The sequence below is a fragment of the Arvicanthis niloticus genome, chromosome 24, assembly GCF_011762505.2.
Source record: "Arvicanthis niloticus isolate mArvNil1 chromosome 24, mArvNil1.pat.X, whole genome shotgun sequence".
NCBI lineage: Eukaryota > Metazoa > Chordata > Mammalia > Rodentia > Muridae > Arvicanthis > Arvicanthis niloticus.
In genome coordinates, this window is record NC_133432.1 from 5,357,267 (window position 1) to 5,374,166 (window position 16,900).

A 16,900-nucleotide genomic window follows, 5' to 3' on the forward strand; every position below is an offset into this window, starting at 1 on the left:
AGCGAGACCAGAGTCTGAGCTTAAGGATGCAGGTGTTTCCATGTCAGCCAGAGTCAAGGAAGGATGACAGTGAGCTGTCAGTCCTGTCCTGTCCCTCCAACCCCCACTCCCCACCCACTCAGGTCCTCACCTGCCCCAGCTGCTTCTGTCCCAATGCCCAGCCCAAGGGAGAGACCCCTGGCTTCCAGATGCTGCCTTGTGGTTCTGGGGAGGTTCAGCCCAGCTGGTCACCCTGCCTCCTGGTCACAAGATGGCCCCAGACCTGGCATGACACCCAAAGTGACAGCAATGGTTTCTGGGACTCCTGCTGAGAGCACTAAGGGGCTGCCCTTTGGCTGCCTCTCTCAGACCAGCTGTTAGAGAACCCAGGGCCCCCACAGGGAGAAGGATGGCGGAGGCATGGCTTCCTCCCCACACAGTGGTACACAGGCCATCACCAGTCTCCTGCCACCGTCTTTGTCCTTCTGACAAACATGGTCAGAGAGGCTCAGAGGGGTAAGAGACTACATGCCACTCCCCAGCTGTGGCCAACGGTTAGGAAGCGGGGGGTGGGGGGTGGGGGGGAGTCAATCTGTGTGGACCCTGGGCTCTGTCCACTGCAGCTGCCTCCCCAGACATCAGTGCTCCCTGCAGCTGCTTCGGGAGGATGGGAGACACTCCCCTGAGCTGGGGAGGTCACAGAAGACATCGGCCAGCTACAGGCTCCTCTGTAGACAGGCTGCAGGTGTGTAGGGACCTCCCTGATGCCAGGACAGCAAAGTGTCCCACCAGCATTGCCCAATGCTTCTCTGTCACCAGCATCACTGTGCCTATCAGTGTCCCTCCTCCCTGACCAGCACTGTGACTTCCCAGAGTCACACTCCTCCCTCATCCCTGCCCCCTAGAGCACTACTCCATCCCTACCCACCTCTCAACCACCACCTTCACCAGCATCTCACCCTCTCCACCTCCATCAGCATCCCACCCTTCACCCCATCAGTTCTGCTAATTTCATCGGGACCACGCCCACCACCGCCACCACTTTCACCGTGACCACGCCCACCACCAGCCTTTTCCCTGCCGCTCCGCACTCTGGTGCCTATTCTCAACCACAGAGTCGTGCACTTGTCCCACACCCCTTGGTGTCTTGTGCCCGCCACTCTCTCCCCACTTCCGACCTCACCCTCATTGTGTCCACTAAGAACAAACAAACATTTATTGAGCACCAGCGGCCCCCGATCTCTACAAAGTACAAAAGACCCACGCTAGCCAGGGCTGCAGCAGGTCAGATGCGCAGCAGGTTGGGGCTGCAGCGTCCCTGCACGAGCTTCAGCCCCAGCCAGGTTCCAGCTGCGGGTGGATTCCCGCCACGCCATTTTCCTGAGGAGAGCAATAAATAATACACAGGAGGGATGGGGCCTGAGCCCTGCGAGTGGAAGGGCCCTGAGCTGGCTTAGGCGACTCCATGGGAGTGAGACAGGTGGCCAGGAGCCCCGTCCCCCATGTGGGGAGAAAGAGAGCTGAGGGCAAAAGTCTTGGCGGGGATCAGAGGGTCCTGGGGCCTCCCCAGAGTCTCCACAGAGGCCCTCACCTCGGAGGTCCCATGTGTGTGTGGGAAGACACCATGGGACAAATGCTGAAATACAGGTGGGAGCCAGGGCCAAGCCTGGGCTATCTGCCCCAGCCCTGGCACAGCCCCTAGAGCGGGGCGTCCTCCGTCCTCCACTTGGGAGCATAACCCTGCTGGTGGCCGTCACAGTTGGGGTTTCCTAGGTTATCCAGGGGCACCACCACTTCATCTGCGCTCGAGTTCTTGTTCAGCTCCACTACGCGGGGCACCACCGAGGACCAGCGATCTGGAGAGTGAATACAGGGGGGAGGGGGAGGGTTAACGGATGAGCACCACTGTGGACTGGGCGCTGAGAGAAGGATCAGGAGGGTAGTACGCGCGTTTTACAGAGGTGAAAATGGATTCAGAGAAGTCAAGATGCCTGCCCAGGCGCACACAGGGAGGAACAGAGATTGAAGACTGTCACAATGCCCTGGGAGGCCATTTACCTCCAAGCCTCTTGTGGTTAAGGCTTAATTTAAAAAAAGAAGAAAGAAAGAAAGAAAGAAAGAAAGAAAGAAAGAAAGAAAGAAAGAAAGAAAGAAAGAAAGAAAGAGCCGGGCAGTGGTGGCGCACGCCTTTAATCCCAGCACTTGGGAGGCAGAGGCAAGTGGATTTCTGAGTTCGAGGCCAGCCTGGTCTACAGAGTGAGTTCCAGGACAGCCAGGACTACACAGAGAAACCCTGTTTTGAACCCCCTCCCCCCAAAAAAAGAAAGAAAACAGAAAAGACCTCTCTCCCACAGGGCTGCCCTGTCCGGCAGCCACATCGCACGCATCTCCTCGGAACAGGGAGGGCTGAGGTGGAATCTGCCCTGTGCAGCGGGGGACCCCACCGGCGGCCCCGCCCACCCTCCCACTCCCTGGACAGAACTGCTCAGAAGAACAGCCGGGTCCCCCCTCCCCGACTCTCAGTCGCGCTCACCCCTGCGGAGGCGCCCCACGGTGTGCGAGAAGCCATAGTACTGGTAGATCTCGCTCTTGCCGGGGTCCTCGTTAATAATGCCCAGGTTCTGGTTCCAATGAGACCAGTTCACCTCATCCACCCTGGCAGAGAGAAGCAGAGTTGTTTGGTTTTTTTTTTTTGGGGGGGTGTAGGGTGGGGCCTACCACACTGCTTCCTGCCCCACCCCCAGGTCATCTCTCCGAGTCAGCATTTCCCAGCATGCCCTCCTCACATAACTAGATCTCCCCTCCATCTCCATTGCTGTTTCCCAGGTTTGCTTGTTCTGGCCATTTTCTATCAACGGAAGCACAAGCCAAGTGACCTCTCACGGTTGGCTTCTTTCATTTAGCGTCTTTTTAAGGTCCATCCACACTGTGGCAGGGATAAGAACTTTATCCTTTTTAACGGCCAAATAATATTCCATTGAATGGATATACCACAGTCTGTCTATCCATTCCTTGACGGATACATTCTTTGATAACGTTTCCTCTTTTTATTAGGACATTGGTAAAGTCTGGTGATGGTCTCGTGGGAACGATTTGTGCGTTTCAACATTGTTTTTTGTTCTTTTTCCATACAACTTCCATTTGACGAGCGACTGCATATTGTACTGAGCAAGGGAGATACATTTACTGTTACCATTTTACTGATGAGGAACCCAGGGTTTGTGGGGCTTTATTTTCTGAAGGTTACAACTCTGGAAACAGCATCAGTACTAGACTAGACAAGGTGCCTCTCTCTCTTCATTTCAACCACAGTACCTAACCTCACCCATAGGGGGCAGCAGAGGGCGATGCACTGAGATGAGCGTGCTCCATCTCCGCCAGCCTTAGTGAGGGGCCGTGGAGCCCCCAGCCATCAGCGCATCCCAGCATGTATAGATGGCAGCTTCAAAGTTCTAGATGCCCAAGGAGGCAGGGCCATCATTGTGCCCAGCTCACAGTTGAAGGGACTGAGGCTGGGAGACTTGCCTAGGATCGCCCAGAATCTCGGCTGGCTTGTGCTGGGTTCGAAACTCAGATGCACAGGACAGGAGCTTGTGCTCCCTGCAGCCCATCCCCCCGGACCTCACCTGAAGCACCACCTGCGGTCTGGAGTGCCATCCGAGCTCTTGCCCACGGTCACCATCTCTCCGGAGCGGAAGGCCTTCCTCAGGAACACGGGGAAGGAACGCTCGATGTCCAGGATGGTGGTGGCCCACTGCCGGGGGGGGGGGGGGGGGGAAGGTCACAGGTGCTAAGTTTACCCAGCAGGCACCTGGTTCACAGCAACCACGGGCCAAATAACCCTCCCCCTTAAGACAGGGTCTCATGTAGCCCAAGCTACCCTCGCTTGTACACCTGCAGGCCAGAAGAGGCCACCAGACCTCATTATAGATGGCTATTATTTTGTTGTTGTTTTTTGGTTGGTTGGTTGTTTTTGTTTGTTTGTTTGTTTTCTTTGCTTTGTTTTTTTTGTTTTTGTTTTTTTTTTTTTTTTGTTTTTTGTTTTTTTTTGTTTTTTTTGAGACAGGGCTTCTCTGTGTAGCCCTGGCTGTCCTGTAGACCAGGCTGGCCTTGAATTCCATCCCTGAGCAGATAAAATCCACCCACAGGAGAATCCCAAGACCGCCACAAGGGGGCGCCGCAGACACACTTTGCCGTTTTAAACGTAGCGCTCCATCGGCTTCCATCTTGTTTGAGACAGGGTCTTGTGTGCTATTTGTACACCAGGCTAGCTGGCCTGCCTTCAGGATTCTCCTGTCCCAGCCTCCCATCCTGCCATAGAAGCTAGGAGTATAAAGATTACATATAGATTATAGAGACCTGAGCTCCCATAAATGGTTTGAGACATGAGCTTTACAAAACGGTTTGGGGGATCCGAACTCAGGTCCTTTCGCTTGTTGCGCGGCAAGCGCTTCACCCCCTGAGCTAACTCTCCAGCCCCTAGTCTCATTTCTGAATCAAGGTGGGGCATCGGCTCGGCGAAAAACCCATTAAAACGCCCCTGCTGCCTCCTGTGGTTTGAACGCATCCCTGAGTTCCTGAGTTGATGGGGTTTGAAGTGTGGGGCATTCAGTGCGGTCAAGATTGAGGTTAGTGAGGCCTGTGGGGGAGCGCCCTGCTCTGCCTCATAGCCCTCCACCACGGCGGGATGAAGCAAGGAGGCTCTCAGCAGACATGGCGTCATACTTGAACTTCCCAGCCCCCAAAGCCATGAACCAAATGAAGCTTTTTTTTTTTTTTTTTTTTTTTTTTTTTTTTTTTTTTTTTTTTGAGACAGGGTTTGTGATGGTTTGTATATGCTTGGGCCAGGGAGCGGCACTATTAGGAGGTGTGGCCCTGTTGGAGTGGGTGTGCCTGGACGCTGCCACGTTCCTACCTTGATGATAATGGACTGAACCTCTGAACCTGTAAGGCAGCCCCAATTAAATGTTATCCTTGTAAGAGTTGCCTTGGTCATGGTGTCTGTTCACAGCAGTAAAACCCTAAGACAGGGTTTCTCTGTGTAACAGCCCTGGCTGTCCCAGCACTCACTCTGTAGACCAGGTTGGCCTCGAACTCACAGAGATTCTCCTGCCTCTGCCTCCCAGGTGCTGGGATCAAAGGTATGTGCCACCACTGTCCAGAATCTTAATTTTTAATAAATAACCCTATTTTAGGGATTTATGTTACCGGTGACTTGAAAACAGAAGCAGATCCTCTGAGCATGCTCAGTGCTGATAGCTGAGTCTCTGAGCATGCTCAGTGCTGACAGCTGAGTCTCTGAGCATGCTCAGTGTGGACAGAGGTTATGAGATCATGCTGAAGGGAGCTAGCCGGGTCCCCTGAGCAGCACCACATCTGAAATGGAAGGGACTAAACAGGAGGGAGGAAGGAGGAGGGAGCGGCGTGGGGTGGGGGCGGATGGATGAAGCAATTCTAAGACACAGGCAGCGGCCTCACCTGCAGCTTCCAGATGTGCTTGCTCTCCTTCGACACCTGGCCCACGGTCTCCCCCATGAGGGCGATGAGCATGTTCAAGAGGAGCACGAAGGTGAGGATGATGTAGGTGACCAGCAGGAGAATGAAGACCACGGGGTACTTGGCACTGCTCAGCATCTCCAGGTCACCCATGCCGATGGTGAGCTTGAAGAGGTCCAGGAGGAAGGCACTGAAGGTCTCGCTGTCGCGGCACGAGGGGTACGTGGGCACCGTGCAGTTGCTCTGGTCCTCGTCACAGACCTTCATGTTGGTGCACGGATTCAGGAGGGTGACCAGGGCTGCGGGAGGGGCGGGGAGACTGAGAGGCGGTACCCCACTGGATGGGGATGAGGGGTCAGCACTGGCCTCTGATCAACCAGCAGGAAGCACACACAGACCCTCAGGGCGCCACCGCTCTCTCCCCAAACTCTCTGAGGAGTTAGGGATTTTTCAGAATGGAGTCTAGAGCTACCCAGTCCTCGTCATTTTCTCTCAGGGCACATGTGGCACCTTCAAGTGACAGGCGGGTGGATGTGCTGGCATCCAGCTCATAGAACAAGGATAGCCAGACCCAGCCCCCTGCCCCCAGAAGCCTGAACATAGCCTGTTACTTGCTGGCTCTACACAGGTTCCTCCTTCCCCTCCACACTAGCCAGAGAGAAAGCACAAGGTTGACTGCTCTGTCTTGCTGGTCCCAGAAGCCTCCATGCCTGTAAACATTCCAAGCTGTTCTCACCGTCTTTTCTTGCTAAGCCCAGATGACAGCAGCCAGCCACCAGGGCAGGGGGGGTGACCTCAGCAAGATGGAGAAGCTATACTGCCTTCAACTAGAGAGCATGGCGAACACTTTTCAACTCACACACCAATGCAATCTAATTGTGTAGTGGATGCTCAAACAGTGTGTGTGGAGGATTCTAAGACCTGATCTACATCCAACAGAAAAATCATTCTGTGATCCATTAGTAATGTCTGCTTTGGGCACAAAACATGAGTAACAGGAGCATGTTGACCTCAGCTGGGTGAGGCTACAGTGCCTTCAATTAGAGAGCATGGCGAACACTTTTCAATTCACACACCAATACAATCTAATTGTGTAGTGGATGCTCAAACACTCTGGGTGGAGGATTCTGAGACCTGATCTACACCCAACAGAAAACTCATTCTGTGATCCATTAGTAATGTCTGCTTTGGGCACAAACATGAGTAACACGAGCATGTGTGCTTAGTGTTATATCCGGCCCTGACCTGTGACCTAGTGTACCCGACCCAACCTGTAAGTTTCGGCTTCCGTTTGCTTCACAGAAGTAGCTCACATTCCACTTCTGTATCTACTGGCTTAAAACAATGTTTTCATTACACTTGTCTATTTGGGTGTGTCTATGTGCGTGAGCACACATGTGAGGGCAAGAGAACAAGTTTCATGAGTCGGGTATCTCCTTCCTCTCTGTGGGTCACGGGGTTGGAACTAGGTCATCAGGCTTGACAGCAAGCACCGTTACCCAGAGGCATCTCGCTGGCCTGCATTTAGTAACCTTTGGACACATGGACTCTCTGACCTGAGGCCGACCACTCCTCTGTAAAGTGGGATGATGAAGCCTTTTGCTTTGTGGTCTTGCTGGGAGCAGGGAACGCAGCTTGACTAGACTTGGCCCACACATAGGGATCTTAGGCAGGGATACCCATTGCCCTCAGCCCAGGGCAACGGGTATGGCTTTCCCTATAGCCCTAGTTACCACCACCAGCACCCTAGGCCCACACTCACCTGAGGCATAGCCGATCATGAAGAGCAGATAGACCAGTAGGAAGCGGAAGAGGTCTTTGAAGAGAATCTAACACCAGAGAGGGGCTAGTTAGGGGTATTGTGGGGGAAGGGCACACAAAGGTGTCTCAACTCCCCACTCCCCTGTTCCACTTTTCTCTCCAAGCTCCACCCGGTACTGCCTCCATGCTGGAGCAGGCCCACTGTCCACCGGTGCCCACGCCCTCAGGTCAGGCCACAGAAAAGGTCTGCTGAGTGTAGCCCAAACCTTCTGAATCATGATGCTGTAGGTCCCAGTCAGCTTCAACCCGCGGGTAAAGTAAAGGGCATTCATCCAGCCCAGGACCAGGGCAAAGACCATCACGGCCAGGTAGGCCTCGATCCCTGCCAGGTAGAGTGCCGCAGAGACAACCACCAGCACTGAGTAGATGAAGCTACAGGGCAGCAGAGAGGGCCAGAGAGGGGAGGGGATGGTGAGATTGTGAATGAGCAGAGAGACGTGTCCTCAAGCCCTTCAGGGCACCAAGAAGTCCCAGTCCTCAAGACCCCCAAGGAGAACAGTGGAGACCCTGGCATCTCAGTGTTCAGTGAAACAGCTTAGTTTCTTTTTCCTTTTTGACAGGGTCTTTCTACTATGTATCTCTGGCTATCTTGGAACTTGCAATATAGACCAGGCTGGCTTCAAACTCACAAAGATCTGCCTGCCTCTGCCTCCTGAGTGCTGGGATCAAATGCACGTGCCACCACCATCTGGCTCCAGACATTGGGTCCTAGGCACTACAAGACCCTAAAGCCACACCTTCTGGAATTTTTTAAGATTCAGAGGGCTAGAGAGATGGCTCACTGGTTAAGAGCACATACTGTTCTTGCAGAGGACCTGAGTTAATTCCTAGTATCTGCATCAGGCAGCTTACAACTGCCTTTAACACCAGGTGATCTGCTACCTTGTTGACTCCTCCTGAACATACATACGCATGAATAAGTAATAATTATAATTAAAAAAATGGTAAAAAAAAAAAGAAAGAAAAAAAAAGAAATGAAAGATTGATTCGGAGTTCTATGGAGATTTTGTGGCTAAATTTCATTGTTGGAAAAGATGTAGCACACATGCATTGATTCCCACAGTCTGTGACCTAGGCAGACATCAGTAATCGATGGTTGCACTTCTTCCCCACTAAACAGAGATAGTATTACAATTCTTAATCACAAGCAGACACTAGCATCATTCAATCACCGGTGTAAGAGGTCAAAATTCTTTCCGTGGTATGGATCAAACCCCTAGCAAGCAAGCTTGGCCTTTGATTATGGCTGCAGAGCTGGGTGAATTCATTCCTGACAGTGTCACTATCTACTCTCCCTTCTACCTAGATGACCATATTCACCCACAAGTGTTTGCCCCGAGACTTCTACTCACTAGAGCAACTGAAAGGAGCCATCGACGAAGAGAGAATTCACTCCAGGGCACTTCTTCATGAACAAGTCTTTGATCTGGAAGAGAAGGGATAGAGGAATATGGAGCCAGGAGGAGTTCAGGGAGGACGGTGAAGGGACAGAGGAAAGGAAGCAGAGTGAAGGAGAGAAAAGAGACCGTGGGCTCAGGTGTGGAAGAGCAGAGAGTGGAGGCCAGACTGGAGTAGAAGTGGAGGAGGAAGAGCAAGAGGGTGGAGGAGGAAGAGGGAGGAGGAGGAAGAAGAAGCAGGAGAGGAGGGAAGAGGGAGAAGAGGAGGAGGGAGAGGAGAAGGAGGGGGAACTGGGCAGGCAGGTGGCACTGGGGACAAGCACTCACACTGGTAAAGAAGAACAGAACTCCTGTGAAGAGCGTGATGATCTCACCAGCCAGCCTCAGGTAGTCCACCGTGGTACGGTAAGGGTAGGGTGGCTGAGGGGGAGGACCACATGCAGCAGGTCCTCACCTGCCCCCAACACCAGCTCCCCGCTACCCCAAACATTTGTGTCCTCAGCAGCTTCCTCTCCTGTCTCCCCCAGAGTCTCCTCCAGGCTCAGAGCCATCTGGGTGCTGGGGTATCTTCCTCCCCAGCCCCAAGCTCTCTTCTGTCCCCACCACAGAGGCTGACCCTGTGCCCGGCTCCCCAGCGGCCACTCACCGTGCCCTCCAGTGGCTGATAGTAGGCGGTGAGAGTGAAGATGACCATGGCACACAGATAGGAGACCACGTTGATGTAGAAGGACACAGCCCCAAACTTACGCCACTTGTCTCTCAGCAGTTCGTTAATCGGCTCCACGGCCAGCATCTCATGGCGGTTCTGGGAAAGGCAAGGTGTCGTGACTACGTGGATCCCCAGCGTGGGATCCCCAGGCAGGCTCACAGCAGTGCAGCCCCGTTTCCTAAGCCTTTCTCCAGCGAGGCCCCGCCTCCTAAGCCATTCTCCAGCGAGGCCCCGCCTCCTAAGCCATTCTCCCGGGAGGCTGGAGAGGTGCTTGCTGGGGAACTCTGGGGACCTGAGTTCAGTCCTTGAAACCCATATAAAGGTGGAAGGAGAGAAGAGACCTCACAAAGTTACCGTCTAGCCTCCATACACACACTGTGGCACACGTGTTTATACACACACACACACACACACACACACACTAGCAATAAGAATGTCTATTATGCTGGGCTTGTTGTCACCCACCCATAATCATAGCACTTGGGAGACTGAGGTAGGGGGATCTCAAGTTCATGAATTACACAGCAAAAGACTCAAAAAAAAAAAAAAAAAAAAAATCAAGGCTGCAGGACTGAAGAGCAAGCCCAGCTGTTGGGAGCACTGGGAGCACTGGCTGCCCAGCAGGGAACCTGGACTGGTTCCAGTATCCACAAGGTGGCTCAGGACCATCTTGAACTCCAAATCCAGGGGATCCAATGCCCTTTTCTGGCCTCCCTGGGTACTGCACACACACATGCAAACAGTTAAAACATAAATCTTTTTTTAAAAAATGGGGTAGAGAGCTGGTTCAGTAGTTAAGAGCACTGGATGCTCTTACAGAGAACCCGGATTCACCTCCCAGCACCCACGTGACAGCTCTGAACTATCTATAACTCCTGTTCCAGGAGCTCTGATGCCCCCTTCTGGTCTCTCCAGACACCAGGCATGAATGCAGTGCACACTCATAAAATGAAACGAAAGTTGTCGTTTTTTTAAACAGAGAGTAGTAGGGGAACACCAGGCATGGTGGCTCATTTCTTTAATCCCAGCACTCAGGAGGCAGAGGCAGGTGGATTTCTGTGAGTCTGAGACCAGCCTGGTCAACAGAGAGAGTTCCAGACCAGCCAGGGCTGCAGAGTGAGATCTTGTCTCAAAACAAAACCCTAGGGGTTGGGGATATTGCACAGCGGCCGAGCGCCTGCCTAGCAAGCACAAGGCACTGGCTTGGATCCACAGCACCAAAACCAAACCAAACAAACAAAAACCCCAAATACTCCCCCCTTTCCATGTTCCCCAATTCTGGTCAAGCTTAAAGTACAAATCTTGGTTCCACATTCACAACATCTAATCAAGGAACAGGTTTGGGATATTCAGCTCAACAATACATGACTGGTGTGCCACGACTGTCCAGTTCCTCACACAGGCAGACATCAATAATCGAGCGCTGCACAATCGTGTTCTACACAGTTCTCCTGGTAGGCCCTAGTGGTAGATCCGTTTGCATCGGAGATGCTATGCCTGCAAACCTGGATCTATATGACAATGGATTCTCATCTCAGAGGGAGGAGGGAAGGAATGTACTGGATGCCAGAGCCAGGAGCCACAGGCAGGGCTGGGAGACAGGCTGCCCACACCTGTCCCCACATGTCCAGAGTGCTGTCCATCTAATGGCTAGAAGTCCCCACAAAGGTCAGAGTTAAGGGGCTGACAACAGAAGAATGACCTGCTAAACACCTGAACTTTTACTTATGCGGCGGTGCCAGGGAGAGCATTTCCTGATGCAAATGAACAGGGCTTTCAGAAATCTGACTTACAACCGCATGTTATGGACAGAATTGCTTCCATACCAGGGCTTTCTAAAACAGACTCATCTGGTCCCCCAACAACCTCAGGGGATAAGCATCACCCTCCACACATTACAAATGAAAAAGCTGACCCAGAGAGGCTATGCCACTCACCCTGGGTCACACAGTAAATATATGACAGAACCAGGATCCCCAACATGTCCCCAAGCCCACCCTGCCACAGACCCTGTTTAGTTCCCTAGCTGCTGGAGACTGTCCTGGATGCTTAGCTGACACTGATCACACGCTCCGGGTCACAGAGCCCCCAGCCCCTATGGTCCTGGTCTAACTCAGCAACAGCCAGCCCTCCCTCCCTCCCGCCCCTCCCCCACCCCCCCCCATACCCACCTCAATCTTGCTGTTGTACACCAGGATCTCCAGTACGGACACTTCCTCCCCGCATGTGTCCAGGGAGGAGAGGTCATACAGCGATGAATACACAGGCCCGTAGGCCCAGTCCTTGAACTTGCGAGACAGGTGCCGTGTGTCCTCGTCCGTCACCTCCCGCCGGATGATGTGCTGAAAGACCTGTGGAGGGGACGTTTGCTCACAGACGCTCGGTAGAACACATGTGGGAGATTGACAGGTGACAGGCAGACAGACAGACAGATGATAAACACATAGTAGGCATGATCCATAGATATAAATGATAGACATGATAGAAAATGGATAAATAGATGCCTGACATATGTACAGACAGATGACAGACAGACAGACAGGCTTTCAGTGCTGCAGTAGAACCCGGGGCCTCGAATGTGCTAGACTTCTACCACTGAGTCATTCCCCTGTCTCCGTTTTTACTCTGAGACCCGTCCCTTAATTACCCAAATTGGCCTTGAATTTGCTCTGTATCCACAGCCTGGCATGAACTTTCAATTCTCCTGCCTCAGCCTCCCGAGTCACTGGGGTCCCAGGCTGACCACTGAGCTGGGGTTCTGGGATTCTGCTGTACTGTGTCCAGTCCTACTCGGTTTCCTGTGAGCATGCACCACACCCTCACCTCTTCATTAAGAGCCTCCTTAAATGGTCCCAGCAACAAGGAAACTGAGGCACGAAGGGGCGGGGCCTGAGGCCCCACCCACCCTGCTGGGAAGCACCAAAAACCACAGCCAGGTTCCTAACGGCAGGTTACTCTGGCCTGGCTCTCAGGGCAACGGTGCCTCCCAAGCGACAGCCCAGCAATGTCTGTAGAGACATGTGACATGTCACAGTGCATGTCACGGGGTACTACTGGCACCTAGTGGATCAAGGCCAGGATATCCCACAACACACAAGACAATAAAGAACAACCCCACAGTATCCAGGGCTGGGATTAGGAGTCCTCCTCCCGTGTACTAAGAGAGCCAAGGAGAAGCAGCCCCGGCTGCTGGAAGTCAGCTGGTGAGCGGCCCTGTGACTCGGTTTACCTCTGTGGCTCATCCTGACTGATGGAGGTTGGGGAGGGAGCAAGCAATGAGGGTGATTTATGTGTTTCCAGATAAATCTGAGGATCCTGGCTGGGTGCTAGGGAGCTATAGAAGGTTCTGGAGGTACGATGCTTTCTCCCTAGAGAGGGCCTGCAGAGATGGATTGGAGGAGTGGGGGTGGGAATGAATGTAGCGCCCCTGGGTGAGCTGGGTCCACTTACCCCAATCTTGCCCGTCTTGGCAGCCATCATGAGGGGCGAAAGGCCGTCATTGTTGAGGACGGTCTCCAGGTTGCTGTCCGGGAAGAGGCGGGAACACTTGAGTAGCAACAGATCATACATCTTGGTGACAAACTTGGTGTTCTCTCGGGTGTTGTCCGCGATGGCCACCAGCGCGTGCAACACTGTGTTTCCTCTCGAGTCCTGTCGCCTCATGTCGGCTTTCTTGTGAGGGTTCTCTGTCAGGTAGTTGACGATGTGTGGCTGGTTGGTGCAAGCCGCCAGGGACAGGGGCAGCTCCCCTGGGGACAGAGAAACTGAGGGTCAATGCAGGGGACCAAGGAGAGACTTTGCCGGTCGTGCCGGGGATGGGGACACATGCCACCACCTGCTCCACATAACTGCAGACGGGGTCTGGGGCTTCTCATGGTGACTGCTGGAGAGACAGGGGATGGTTATTTAGGGACATGGCCCATGCAACCAGGAAGCTGTGGGTCTGAAGTCCTGGTGGTAGGACTCTGGGACTTTGGCCCTGAGTTCTATGTTAAGTGTGGGTGTTAGCAGGGTGACATTTAGAATATTTTATTGGTCCAATTATGGCAACGTGTTGGCAGTCTGGACCGTGAGATCCCAGCCCTCAGACAGTGTTAGTTGAACCAAAGGACACTATAATAGGGTGCTAGGTGCTGATACCCTATAACAGCCCCCAGAGTTCTCCCCATCTCCAGCTACAGATGGGGAAACCGAGGTTCATGTAGTCAGTCATGTAACCAGGATGAAGCAAGATGAGAATCTGAACCCAGGTCCCTTCTGAGCTTTCTTCAGCGCTCTGGCTCTGAGGCACAGCCTCAGGGAGCGGGACCCTGGGGAATCCACGCCTGAGGCAGCCCAGCTCTGAGTATGTGGAAGCCATGAGGGCTGCAGACACCACCTCTCCCTTATCTCTACCCTCAGCCACCGATACTCACCGAAGTAGAAGTAGCCACCCTCATCCTTGGGCTGGAAGAAGCGCCCTCGGGCCTGGGCATGCACGTCGGCTCCCTGGGCCACCAGCAACTCCACATAGTGTTTGCAGCGTCGCTCAATGGCAATGTGCAGGGACGTCTGGCCTGGGGAAGATGACAGCCAGGCTTGCTGAGGGGTCCAGAGTCTGCCACCAGATGTGGAAAGCGGCCTAGGGACCTCAAAGCCAAGCCTTATCCAGCAATCACTGGAAGGTGGTGCGGAGGGTTGACATGGGATTTGGGGTGCGTGACAGCCAGAGCCTGATGTATTCAGGACTGAACTTTTAAGCTCATGGGATGAATGGCTTATAGGTTCCAAGGGCAAGAACTCAGACACACACACTTTAGTCTTGGAGGGCACAGTGGCCTCCTGACCTCAGACTTTCGGCTGCTCGCTGTGTGCGAGCTTTGAGGACTCTTAAGAGTCTAGCAGGAGCACAAGCTTCTTGCAGGCCACTGATCTGAGCACACAGCCTGGAAACGATGCCCCTGGAAATGTAGGGAACCCCCCATCCAGCCAAATGGGTCACCCAAATCAACCCTTGGAGACCAGGGTAGTGCTAGATGTCCTGGCCAAATCACCCCGACACAGCCATGAACTTCACAGACTCTGAATGTTGGCATTGTACAGCCTTAGGATTGGTTAGTAGGCTCTCAGAAGTGGGGAGCGCAGAGCTGGCGCACACGACATGGAATTGGAGGCTCAACCCCATGCCCTGCAGAGCCTCAGGTGGCCTAAGGGTCCAACCACACAGCCTCTGGGCTTCAATTTTTTTCTAGCTCACGGTACCAGACAGCAATGGGCATTGCATCACAAAGGTTTGGAATCTCCCATTCTGAAATTCAGAATAGCAGAGAGCGAGAGGTAGCTGCTGCACCATCATTCATTCACTCATTCATCCACTCATTCACCCACCCATTCAGTAACGGTGTGTCAGCACTGCGCGGCCAGACCTACCTCGGTAGTAGATGTCTCTGAAGGGTGAGTTGATGAACTCACGCATGTTCCCGGTGCGTTCCGCAATGTCCAGCAACACGGGGATGGTGTCATTACGGCCATTGCTTAGATTCAATAGCGCCTTGGGCAGGCAGGTCTTCCCCGTGGACGGCTCTGAGAGACAGGGGCAGGAAGAGACAGGGCTCAGAACCTGGCTGTGAATTTGGGGCAGGAACAGGAGCCCAGGCCGGGCTGCCACACCTGCCTGAGATGGCTTCCGCCTGCCTGGTGGGGACACAGCTCCCTCGGTCTCTCACGGTGTCTGGCAATAGATGTGTTTTGACATCAGAGTCGGGGAGATTTCTCTCTGACACAGGGTCTCATTATGGAGCCCAGGCTGGTCTTGAACTCTCAATCTTCTTGCTTTGGTTCCCAGAGTGCTGGGATTACAGGGTTGTGCCACCCTGCACTTGAGGGAAGCTTAAAATTTTGATTTTATCTATGTGTATGGGCATGTGACCTGCATGTAGATCTACACACCATGTATAGGCAGTGCCCACGGAGGTCATGTGCAGGGATTAGATCCTCTGCAACTGAAGTTACTCGTGGCTGTGAGCCACCACGTAGGTACTGGGAACTGAGTTCAGGTCCTTGTAAGAGCAACCAGCGCTCTAAGCATGGAGCCGTCACCCCAGCTTGTAGAGGGGAATTTTTAAAGGGGTTGGAAATCTGAGCAGATGAGAAAAGAGAACAAAATGCCAACCAGGCTGCGATACAGAGAGGTGCACTGTGTACGTGCGTATGTGACGTGTGCACATGTGTTAAAAAAAAATAAAGTCAACCATACATCTTGTTGATTTTTGTTGTGGTTTATTTTGAGACAGGATCTCACTATGTAGCCCAGGCTGTCCTGGAACTCTGTAGACCAGGCTGGCCTTGAATTCAGAGATCTGCCTGCCTCTGCCTCCCAAGTGCTGGGATTAAAGGTGTGCGCCACCACTGCCCAGCTCATACCACATGTCTTAACTGCAGGACCCGTCAGAGTTTGTCTCCATCCCTCTGTGCTTCCTATGCATACACGTGTGTATACACGTGTCTGCATGGAGGCCTCCGGTCAGCACCGGGTACCTGCCTCATCCCTGTCCACCTTCCAGACAGGGTCTCTCACGGAACCTGCAGCTCACTGGCTCAGGGAGGTTCTGGGGGGCTCTACCTGCCTGTTCCTACCTCCTCAAGAACTGGGATACAAGAAATGTGACATCTTCCCTGGCTTTTTTCCACAGATGCTGGGATCTGAACCCAGGTCCTGTGTGGCCCACGCAGTGGGCACTTTACACTACTGAGCTTATAAGAGCCTTTATCAGCTCTAAAAGCAAGACATGCCAGACATCACTTGTCCATCCATGGGAACATAGATGCCTGCCCCATAAAGCATTTACACCAGCCTCGTCGCTAGAGGGGAGTGAAGGGCAGGCCACAATGCTCCCTAAAGCCTGGACTGAATATAAAGAAGGTGAGACATCTTAAGAGGGGCCGTGCATCTGAGAGTCCCACAGACACATAAGCGTAAGTGTTTTCCATTACTGTCCAACATCTTTCAAAGTCTGAGTGTGCTGGGTGTCTGTCACCTCTCCCCAACGCTCACCAACACCTTCTTCCAAGTTTCTTTCCCTTGCTATGATGTATTTGGCTACAGGAACAAGCTTCAGTGTCCAAAGAATCAGTAAAAGCTCCCACCAACAACAACCAGGCCCGGGCAACAGATCCAAGGTGGGAGCCACTGGCATGGGGTGAGGGCGAGCTTTGCAGGCTAGTCCCCGGGTTGGAGTCCTGGCATTATCTCTCATTCAGTGGCAATCAAGGGGACAATCAACAAATATTGTGGTGGCAGGACCCCAGGCATCGAGCCCCCTTAAATGAGCCCCCCCCCCCTAAAATGTCAATGCTGCCGTTAGCTTCCTGTGTGAGAGAATGTAAGGCCATCTCCCCAGATGCAGGGAGGGGATGAAGCCTGGGAAACATCCAGCCTGACCCCCAGCCTTTCTCTGTCTCCTGGGCAGCTGGCCCAGGCTAACCCCAGCCAGCTGTTCATGGAATCCATCAGTAGGTG

General features: G+C 53.2%; 1 protein-coding gene across 2 annotated transcripts in view; it reads right to left on the reverse strand.

Annotated features, from left to right (window-relative positions):
• Positions 1-1,173: 1,173 nt before the first annotated feature.
• Trpv4 (transient receptor potential cation channel subfamily V member 4) overlaps positions 1,174-16,900 on the reverse strand; it is a 35,784-nt gene continuing 20,057 nt past the window's right edge. For both annotated transcript variants that reach the window (XM_076922482.1, XM_076922480.1), the window contains exons 4-16: positions 14,812-14,964; positions 13,818-13,958; positions 12,853-13,151; positions 11,574-11,753; positions 9,340-9,498; positions 9,021-9,113; positions 8,649-8,722; positions 7,503-7,668; positions 7,238-7,304; positions 5,458-5,774; positions 3,606-3,733; positions 2,513-2,634; positions 1,174-1,835 (exon numbers count right to left, since the gene is read on the reverse strand). In XM_076922482.1, coding sequence (XP_076778597.1) covers positions 1,678-1,835; positions 2,513-2,634; positions 3,606-3,733; positions 5,458-5,774; positions 7,238-7,304; positions 7,503-7,668; positions 8,649-8,722; positions 9,021-9,113; positions 9,340-9,498; positions 11,574-11,753; positions 12,853-13,151; positions 13,818-13,958; positions 14,812-14,964 — 2,057 coding nt within the window. In that variant the 3' untranslated portion in view covers positions 1,174-1,677. The remainder of the gene's footprint in view (positions 1,836-2,512; positions 2,635-3,605; positions 3,734-5,457; positions 5,775-7,237; positions 7,305-7,502; positions 7,669-8,648; positions 8,723-9,020; positions 9,114-9,339; positions 9,499-11,573; positions 11,754-12,852; positions 13,152-13,817; positions 13,959-14,811; positions 14,965-16,900) is intronic.